We start from the raw sequence: 10,624 nt of genomic DNA, 5'->3' as shown, positions 1-10,624 counted from the left end.
AACAACTTATTACCTACAACTGTTTTATAATATCATTGTAATGTAGATATATTGATACTGTAGGTACAACCGCAGTGACGTTCAATAATCCTGAAAAAAATCAATAATCTGGCATGATTTTGGTCCCAATCCCAAACGTGCTGTAATAATGAGAATTAAGTGTATTACAAATCCACACAAAAGTTTAATCTAGGTATGTGTAGTTGGTTCACTCTAGAGTCAATATGTAAATGTATGTATGCTCACTCTTTACTTTCTAATTCACCTTCATGATCAAAGATCACGGGAGTAGTTATCACGTGATACCCGGGTGAGACACAGCATTTATGAACGTCATTCGTTTTGGATGGGGAAATGTCCAGGAAGTGAAATGACGGTGCATGTAGTGTGGCATGTGGGCAGAGGGGGGGGAAAGGGGAAGGATGGATGGAGGGAGAGAGAATGAGAGAGAGAGAGAGAGAGAGAGAGAGAAAGGTTGCGCATGAACGACTGGGAAAGAGAGCTAAACAGTTAAGAGTTAAAGAAAGACAGAGGATGTAGTTACTGACAACGAGATAGAGCGCGACACTGTACAGCTTGGTTTATAAAATGTAATTGCTCCGTCAAATTTCGTCAGTTTCGTTCCGTATTGCGTGTCGAACGTGTTGTTAGGTGCTCGTTGTGCGTAAAGTGGGATATTCTTGAAGTATCTGGTAAGTGTGGTGAAAGACTTAATAAAATATTTAGATTCTGTTAGTAAGCAATTTGAACCCGTTCATTTTCTTCATGTGTGAACATAGTTTGATGTAGAATTTATGGGAGCGGGCGTTACATTTCGTAGAAATATTCCCTAATTTTCTACGCTGCAGAAAACCTTTAACAAAGTTGTACGTGACCAGTTATAAAACCTATAACTCATAAACATTCTGTAGAACATTCCACATTCTTCGGAAGCTAGTAGTTGGGAGATAGGGGAGGGCACAGTGAAGTAAGGAAATTAGTGGGGTTAAACGCATTAAACGCGATAAAATACTTTTAGAGGAAATATAATTATTTAAGAGTTTGGTAAATAAGTATTCACGTCTTCGTGTTGGTGAATAAAATGAAAATTTGATTAGGGTAGTAAATAACGACTGTATTGCAGTTGTAAGGAAAATTTTAATGCTGGTATTTCACGATTGTTTATAGAATAGGTACGTAATTGTATTTAGAAAGGTTTGCTTTGTTACATTGCATTTAAAGTACGTACTATTTTGAGTGACGTTATAACGAACGAGTCTGATGGGTGCCTAAAATTTAAATTCAATTGTTAACTTAAGAATAAGTGCTTTGCACTGAAGTAGCTCGCACGTTGGATTTTGCAGTCGTTCCAGAGCATTCTTTGATTACAGCCGTCGTACATTCTGTGTTCGTTATGGCTGGTGTTTCGTGTATCCAATTTTATCCCTGGATCCTAAAAGCTTAACCCTAATGGAATGATCGTATTGGCTTGATTTTGTTACCTACTGTTGCTTGCTGTTTTAGTTCAATACCTCGGAAGATCTTGCACGTTATAGAAATTGCGAAATAAGAACGGATTAAGATTGTAGGTTGGAAAAAAAAAATTCCCCTTTATTGGAATTGACGATCATTCATTATAAATGACATTTTATTTGGTAAATATGTAGAGTCACGGTTTATGTGGGAAAAAAAATGCTAAAAATCCGAAAATAGTTTTATTCTATGCTCTATCACTTCCTCTTTTCAAATCAACCGGCGGAGATAAGAAATTCCAAATACTTTAGGAGATATAGAATTTTTTAATTTTCATCACAATACCTGCGTATTCATGCTGCGATTATCATTGTTTCTTGTTTACCAGTATCTATTATGTTTCTTATTGGACAATTTTGTCACGTGACAGTTCCGTGATTGGCCAGTATTCAAATGAACCAATACGTTATTATTTATTTATTAATGTTCCGTCGGAGGTATCGCGACGTAGGTGAACGACTACATCATTTCCTAATAATGGCAAAGGAAATGTACCCGCCCCCAACTTAGGTGGGCTTTTAACGTTTCTAATTTTAAAGTCTTATTTTTTATTTGGATATTGTTGCACAAGTAATAAGTAACAAAAAAAAAATTACGTGAGTTGTTAATGTTCATCATTTGTCCGGGTTTGTTAGGTCAGGTCATTTACATTATAAATACTTTAAAACTAAAGAACCATTGAAATTAAATCATATTTTTTTATGTCCGCTTAGTTTGAAAGTAATATTAATAATGTAACTGACCTGACCTAATCGACCATTTTATTTATTACGCATTCACGAACACACGGCAAAATAACAAAAATAACAAAAATGGCAATGGGGGAATGGTTGTACAGGTGTTGTATTGCTAAATTAAAAAATTCGATATCTCCTAAAGTATTTGGAATTTCTTATCTCCGCCGGTTTTAATGAAAAGAGGAAGTGAAAGAGCATATAATAAAAGTAATTTCAGATTTTTAGAATTTTTGTTTCGCAAATACCGCTACTCTACATGTTCAAAATTAAAAAAATTCGATATCTCCTAAAGTATTTAGAATTTCTTATCTCCGCCGGTTGATTTGAAAAGAGGAAGTGAAAGAGCATAGAATATAAGTATTTTCGTATTTTTAGCATTTTTTTTTTCGTATATACCGCTACTCTACATATTTACCCAATAAAATAGGGATTTATTAGATAAATTGTATTACATTAAATTTCTATAGATAAACTGGAAAAAAATTTATGTTTTGTTTACTGCCAGGGGTGCAACAGTGGGGGGGGGGGGGGGGGGCAAGGGTATTTTGCCCCCCCTCTGAAACCTTGAAGTGGGGGCAAACGGGGGCCAAGAAAGTGCTGTGTATTCAATTTTTAGATAATAAAACTGCTTAAATAGCACCATTTTCCACCTTGAAATACAGATTTTGTTCTGGGGGAGGACCCCTTCAATAGGGGGATCGATGATTCTTTATAATAAGGTAAATTGCCCCCCCCCCCCCCTTTTTGGGAATCTAGTTGTTGCACTCCTGTTTACAGCAGTTGACCATTATGTAATTTGGTATGTTTACAGCAGTTGACCATTATGTAATTTGGTATGTAGGTACATTTGCTTTAGAGAACATTTCATTAAAATATAAAGAGTGAAAATTCATCAGTTATTGTAAAGGAGATGTGGTAAAAAAAATGGAAATCGAATTATGGTTTTGCTTGACTTGCCATGTTGAGGTACCTGTGTAATTTTAATGCAGTATAATTTATATACTCAATGTTTCATTATGTATAGCATTTGGTTGCTAAAAGTATTTAGAAAAACCTGACAAATTACTCAGTAGTTCAGTTTTATAATTTTCTTCATAAATTATGGTATAGATAGACCAATAAAACAGCTGAAGCAGAGTAAATCTAAAGCCGCCACGTCATTTAAAAATAAAAATGTGTGCGATGTTGCAGAAATGTTGGTAAAATTATACAGTTTTGTGTGGGTGTACCTAGTCTTTCAGGTTGTCTGAAATTTGACAGTTCCCAACATAGTGGCGGTACTACTACCAGTGGTGCCCATTTCCCAACTGTTGCTTGCAAAGCATCAATTTTTATTAATGAACAGATGACGGAGCGTAGTGTCGGGGTACGTGGACCACTGCGTGAGAGCTGAGGGCAGTGCTCGTGACAGCGCATGTACAGGAAGATGACGGCAGAGACGGCCACGCTGAGCAGCGACTCCGGGGCGCTGCCCCACCTGCAGTGCGTGGAGCGCGTGTGGAAGCTGCCGGTGGTGGAGAGGGCCTGGAGCCAGTCGTCGGGGCTGTACGGCCGGGTGAAGGGCTGCAACGGGGTGGTGAGCTGGACCCTGTCGGCGGCGGAGGCTTCCTTCCTGCGCGCCCTGCAGCAGGCGTCGCCGCTGGCCCGGCGGCTGGAGCAGCCCATCTCCTCCGTGGACCAGACCCTGTGCAAGGGCCTGGACCTGGTGGAGGAGAGGCTGCCCATCGTGAAGGAGCAGCCGGAGCAGGTGCGTTCCCTCCCCCGACATAGCTACATCGTAATACCTACCCTTAAACTAGATGTGGGTTGTTAACAGCAATTTTTGGTATCTGTTCCAACCAGTTACTGATACAGTAATGTACTGGTTACAAGTAGCTGATACTTCTGTATCACCTAAAGCAGTAGCGGTCCCAGGATACAAGATATCAGCATTCTCGTTACAGGTTACACATCCTCCGTGCCGTCATCACCAGCGTAAACCCTACGTTCTTTCCCTTCTTTATCCCTTATTTGTCGTGCCGCTCCCTCCCCATTCACAAGCTCCGCCCAAGTGACCGTCATCTGCGATCGGGTTCTGTGCACATTGGCCGTGGTGGTGTTCCAGGTGAATTCTAAACTGATACTAAAGTACTTGATACTTGAATAGTGTACTATTTTGCAGTACTTGATACAGGTGTGTATCAGTTACAAAGTAGCGAATTGATACTCTGCAACCCACCTCTACCTTAAACCTAATTAATATGGAATACATATTATAAATGTATTTGACCTAAGCAAATGAACTTTTTACAGTTATTTAAAGTGGCAAAGATTGTTTAGGAATTTTTCTCAGTTTTGATTAGTGCCTTTTGAAATACATTCCACATTTTAAGTCTTCGAAAGTAAAAATTTTGTTTTGCCAATATATAGTAAAAATCAGATGGATATTAAGTTTGTGTTGGTTTATGTGAGGAAAGTAAATTTTCTATAGTTCCTATAACCCTGTAGGCAGCATGTATCTCTTGCTGGTTGTATGTAGATGAACAAGCAACGAGCTTCTATAAAGCTTCTGTAAATGACTATATAAAGAAGTTGTTTTTTATTAAATTTAAAATCATGATGCATAGAGCCTGGGTATAATGCCAGGATACGTCAGCTAGTTAAATAATAGTTCAATAATAGAAAACAGTACAATAAATGGAAGATAATGCATAATGTAGCATTGAAATTACAGTTAATAAAGCATTTTTTTTATGAAAATCAAGTTTATCTCCAAGTCATTATTTAAACATTTTATATGAATAGCCTATTGAATGTTTGTTAGTAGGTAATACAGATTTTTGTAAATTGTTGGTTTACTTAAGAAGCAAAAATATTTTTGTAAAAACAATTGGTAATAATGTGTGAAACAGAAGTAGTGTTTGAAATGCAATTTCTGAGTAGCATGTTGCAAGATTTTAGTGTAGTAGTACTTGGTTAGACCTATTTAATGCTTGTTAAGTAGGTTTAAGGCACTGTGAATCCGGTTTTCATTCCAGTTTTGCTGTTTTGCGGTTTTGGTTTCAACATTTAGTAATGTCAAATTCATACCAGTTATGAATAGTTATTGGGATATTGGTCTTTGCATAGGTATGGAGTATATACAGTTCTCTTCTGAAATCCTTTTAGAATGTTGGTTTTGAAAGTCACCATTTTGGAGATGTGGGGTGGCAAATGTGAGGCCGTAAAACTCTAAATTATCTTGTGGAATGAGCAACTTGTTTTTGTTTATAATGAAATTTTAAAACTGTTGTGATTTTTGATGGTCATTACCAAGAACTCTCTATTCCCCATACCACTTTTTGACATGGTTGGAAAAGATATTTTTTAAAGTTTTTTAACCCAGCTTTTTTTTTTATTAAATTATTTTGGTTCTCGGCATATTCAAATGAAAGCCATCAAACATCCTGCTTTCTGCCACTAATGTTACCCCAGAAAAGTTATAACATTAAATAAGGAACTGAAGTCTAGCAAATCTGCACATCTGACTGGGACTTAACCACTGAAAGGGTATTTCCCCACAGGAGGAGGATTCTCCATTGAATGGGTTTTTCACATAATGAGGATTTACAGTATAGTCAGAGATTAGGACATTAACAAATTTTTAGCTAAACAAAAAATGTATACACTTTGTCACCCCTTTCAGTTTTTTAATGGAAGTAGTTTTAACTATTAAACTATTTCTCAAAGTAGCATTTCTACTGTTGGTAAATTATTGGGTAATTCTGGCAGCTCATGCTTGCATTGAGCAGGAAGCCACAAAGTCCCGATGTGTCGTGTCTGTGAACAGATCTACAAGACGGCGAAGACGTTCGTGTCGTCGGCGCTGCAGCCGGCCCGCAACACGGTGTCGGTGGTGAAGGAGTACGGGACCACGAAGGCTCTCTCGCTGAAGGAGCTGAGCCTGGCCAAGGCCAACGAGGTGCTGGCCTCTCGCTACGGCTCCATGGCGCTGAGTGGCTTCGACAACACCGCCGCCGTCGCGGAGAAGTACATCGACTACTATCTGCCGCCCGTCGAGGGAGAGCCCATGGAGACTGGTGCGTGTCTCGCCGTCAGCGTGATTAATACTGCATTACTTCAGGCTTGCAATTAAAATGAAACTACCATGTGGGTTCGAAAATGCTTGCCGCCAAGTTTGATTAGTAGAAAGATTAAATGTAGTTTGGCAACATAACTACAAATACAGTGACTAATAACTGCACTGTACTGGGGATAGAACTAGTAAAAGCCTTTTTAAAAGTAGATGCTAAACTCTGCAAACTGACTTGGGATAGTATGTTAAACAATGTGCTTCATTACAGGTGTTAGTTGACAGTTTTTGACATGCTTAATAAAGGTAGTTCGGATATAGAGGGGTCGTGGTTTTTCAGCATCTGTAGTAAATATGTGTTTAAGTTCATTTAGTAAAGAAATTTATCGGCTGGATGCAAATTCTTAAGCACCTGCTGGGTGAATGTTTTTTTTATTAAAACTTGTCGGAGACTAAAACCTGTTAAAATTTGGTTGAAAATACTCTGAAATAAAATTTGTTTAGTTTTGTTCTAAATCAGAAAAATTATACAGATTGGGACTGAACATATGTAAAAGTTCTGCATCATGTATCAAGTTTCACTTGATCATGATGGCTTGATCTTGTATACATTTATCATGTGGTACATGATGATTGCTATTTTAATTTTGTATGTCAAAATTTCCTTGGCATAACAGGTGATGTAACAATGAATTATAAGTTGAATACAAATTAAAACATTTCCTCAAGACCTGACAATTTGTGTTGTGATACTAGTTACGTCAGATCTTTAGATGTATGTACTAAATTAAAACTGCAAGTATCATGTACCACAGGATCAATGCATAAACTTAAGATACATGGTACAGAACAATTATCATTAAAGCCTGAATTTGCCATTTCTTATTAATGTAAATACTAAACCAATACTGTTCTTCTAATGTAGTGAAGATTTTCGTGGGAGAAAATTAAATCCTTGTCTAGACTATGTTGTTCCTGTATATTTGGGGTCAGGTAAAGTTCTTATTAATTTATAAGATTTTAGGTGCTTTTTGACAAGTGTATAATTAAGATATGTTGTGAATTTACATAGTTTTCTTTGCTGAGGGGTTTTATATTTTCGAGCATTAAGAAAATTCAAATTGCACAAAGGAAAGAGTGAAGTATGTGGTGGGGGAACTGGTGGAGATGAAGTCAGGGGAGAGGTAGAAATGACAAATACTTGAACATTATTTTTTTGTCTGACCTCGGTCAAAGAAAATTGTTTCCCAAACCTAATGATCTACGTTTCACTTATGATGTTCGTGGACTTGGATTTGTGAAAGATCATAAGGGGAATTGAGCCTAGGATCCACACGGGTCACGTTACGACCCTGGGGTAGTCGCAAGCCGGGCCTACGTGCCCATCCATGTGGTATTGCCGGGGTAGTCTCAAGCCGGGCCTACGTGCCCATCCATGTGGTATTGCCGAAGTCCATGACTAGAAATTAGTCTATATAATTCTACATAATTTCCCCAGACGTCAAGGTTATATTAAGAGTTGTTCTGTGCCTTGCAAATTTTTTTGGAATAACTACCGTATTGGCCCGAATATAAGGCGACCCCGAATATAAGGCGACCTGCAGTTTTAGGAGGCCAAACAAATGTAAAAATAATGTTTGGTAGAAATTAATGTGAAAATTCATTAGACATACATTTTGTGTTGATAAATCGTTTTTGCATGTATGTATAACAATTAATTTATATTTATCACATTACTTATTTAAAATAAGTTTGAATGGCCTAGCCTAAAAGTCAAAAGAAAAAAATTAGAAAATATTTACATTTTTAAGTATTACACTAGAAATTTTTTCGTATGTTTACTCTAATGAAGCTGCATAATTGTCATCTTCAGAGCTGTTTATTTGTCTAGAGCTCATTCCCCGCCGTTCCACCGATGTGCGATTGTTCATTTTTCACAGTTTACTGTATCTACGAATTTAAAATTTTTACAATGGCTATTAATCACTCTTAAAATACAGCATTTAACTATCCGTTTGACTTAAGCTACGTATTACCACAGAACAAGGCGTATTACTATTTAGTAGTGTGTTAAACGTAAAAAAAGCAAACAAAGAATGCATCTTGCCGGAACAAAACAAGTGGTTAGCTGACATGATGAAGCTTACGGCCATGAATAACTTCGGTTACGTGACCGCGTATATTTGTCCATATTACTCTCTGACAGAGAGAGTCTGTTCTATGAATTTGAAAGAATAATCTATTATAATTATGAAAGGTTTTTACATAAATAAAGAGTGGATTATTAAAATAGCTTTTGAAGCAACGTACCAAATTCCTGTTAATATGGCGTCTTCGTGCGTGTTCGGCAATGTTCGTTTTACAACAAAGAAATATTGTGGAAAGACAGTTGGCAGCCGTGAATTTCCAAACATTACATCCGAAATGTTTGTAAACGTAAACAATCGTTCTGAAAATAACTGATATTTTAGTACAAATATTTCCATTAAAAATCTGAAGATAAATTACCGTAAATGTTAACACGCGATTGTACACAAAGTACAAATATGAATTGTGAAATAAAAGGTTGCCATTTTGAGATGCTTCAACATTCACGTTTTTACTCAAGAACAAATATTTTAATTTTCAACTTCAAACAATTGTGAATTACTGCAATATTAGGTGGATTTATCGTTTTTCCCCGTGTGAGGTAACAAAGTTTTAGTTAATATAAAAAATCGTGAACGTTTTGTTAAACAGTGTTTCTACTGTAGCTTTCAGCTTGGAACTAATGTTTGCGGTTCTGACGTCTTGGGTGCGAAAATAAGGCGACTTCCAATTTTTGCATCTCTCGTTTATGTAAAAATGGTCGCCTTATATTCGGACCAATACGGTAAATAAATCACTGGCTGGAACTGAATGTGTACAAGATGGCTTCAGCTTGTTGCTGCAACTCCTGTTTGCAGATGTGCCGGCAGACAAGGGCGACAAGGTGCTGACGTCCGTGCACACGGTCGGCCGCTTGTCCATGAAGGCAGCACGGCGCCTGTACCACGCCCTGTCCAGCCAGGTGCGCACGCTCAACAGGGAGAACATACAGGAGTACGTGCGCTCGCTCGCCGAGCTGGTGCACATAACCAACTACGTGAACGCTCTGCGACGCACCCCGGCCATTGCCTCTGCCCCTGTCCCCGCTCCCGCCTCTGCCCCCGCTCCCGCCCCTACCCCCAACTCCGCAGCCCCCGCCCCCGCCCCCAACTCCACCCCTGCTCCCACCTCCGCTCCCAACCCCACCCCCGCCCCGTCCAAGAAGCACCCTTCTGGAAAGGCAAGCCCCAATCCAGCAGACAAGAAAGAGAAGTAGTGATGGTGTCAAAAGAGTTTTCTATATATTATATGTTACTGTTTAGAAGAAACGCAGAAGTAATAAGATTTTAAGACTGAATATATAAGCAGTATGTCTAATTTTCTTAACAAAGTTGGTGAAATGTTGAATAACTACTATTTTGCTATGTAAATATTTTTATACATAATATAGAACTGATAAGCAGTATTGTGGAATTTTTTTTCTCTCTCCTTTCTTACTGGAACACAGAAGTAATGTTAGTCGGAAGATCTTTATAGCCAACATGAACAATGTCTAATGTTGGTGGGTGTGCATTAGTTGATGGTACTATTACATTGGAATTTATCTGCAACAAGGGCAAGATAATTTTCTTGAAAGGGTATTTTTTTTTTACAAGTTTTGAGACAGAGGCTCAAGTTTTTTATTCTGTGTACACGGATGGCAGATTTAAAAAAAACTTATTTAATTTTATTAACACAATTTCTTTTTTGTAAATTCCCTAAAACATTTAATATTAGAATTTTTTTTTAAAATTATCGTAAACAGCTTGGTAGACATCTTAACACTTTTTAGTTTTATGGTATTTAAGAGCTTTTCTGGTGCTGCTTTCATCAGCAAGTTTCATGTGGCATCTTTTATAATGAAAGGCAGCAGATATAAACTTAAAAAGTTAAGAATCTGAAGATAGACTTGGTGGGTGATGTAGAGGGGAAAGTGCAGCCATTGCTGACTGAAAAAAAAAGTGTAAGGGACATTGTGACACTAAATAGCTCGTTCTTCCACTCCCCTCATTCGTCCAGTCTCAAGGTTATCCTCTTGTCATATTCCTGTTGGTTCAGAAGGCGGTCAAAAGTTTCGCAAGTGACTTGGTTTAGAGGCAGAGCTTACTAACTAAGCTCTTGATTAGTTGAAAGTGCATCAAGTTAATGGTTGGAAGGGCTTGGAATTAGTGGGAGAACAAACATCAGCCAAGCCAGGCATGTGGAAATTTGCCATTAA

The 10,624-nt window shown here is 37.8% G+C and overlaps 1 protein-coding gene across 2 annotated transcripts; it reads left to right on the top strand.

The window, feature by feature from the left end:
- The first annotated feature begins 481 nt into the window (after positions 1 to 481).
- Positions 482 to 9,832, top strand: LOC134533223 (lipid storage droplets surface-binding protein 2-like). Of its 2 annotated transcripts, none has more exons than XM_063370621.1 (4): positions 482 to 692; positions 3,672 to 3,996; positions 6,058 to 6,307; positions 9,246 to 9,832. In XM_063370621.1, exons 2-4 carry the CDS (start codon positions 3,676 to 3,678, stop codon positions 9,641 to 9,643), a joined length of 969 nt encoding a protein of 322 aa, XP_063226691.1. In that variant the 5' UTR covers positions 482 to 692; positions 3,672 to 3,675; the 3' UTR covers positions 9,644 to 9,832. The 2 variants fall into 2 exon arrangements, with proteins under 2 accessions (XP_063226691.1, XP_063226690.1); XM_063370620.1 differs by having other exon boundaries at positions 3,661 to 3,996.
- The last annotated feature ends 792 nt before the right edge of the window (positions 9,833 to 10,624 follow it).

Source organism: Bacillus rossius, chromosome 6 (assembly GCF_032445375.1).
Source record: "Bacillus rossius redtenbacheri isolate Brsri chromosome 6, Brsri_v3, whole genome shotgun sequence".
Lineage (NCBI taxonomy): Eukaryota > Metazoa > Arthropoda > Insecta > Phasmatodea > Bacillidae > Bacillus > Bacillus rossius.
Note: the sequence above shows the minus strand (reverse complement) of the source record. Positions and strands in the feature narration are given on the sequence as shown.

Excerpts from the sequence above, each read along its gene's own strand:
- LOC134533223 (XM_063370620.1), top strand. The coding sequence starts at position 3,664 with ATGTACAGGAAGATGACGGCAGAGACGGCCACGCTGAGCAGCGACTCC. Across the intron at positions 3,997-6,057 it reads TGAAGGAGCAGCCGGAGCAG|ATCTACAAGACGGCGAAGAC; the intron begins GTGCGTTCCCTC and ends GTCTGTGAACAG. Across the intron at positions 6,308-9,245 it reads GGGAGAGCCCATGGAGACTG|ATGTGCCGGCAGACAAGGGC; the intron begins GTGCGTGTCTCG and ends TCCTGTTTGCAG.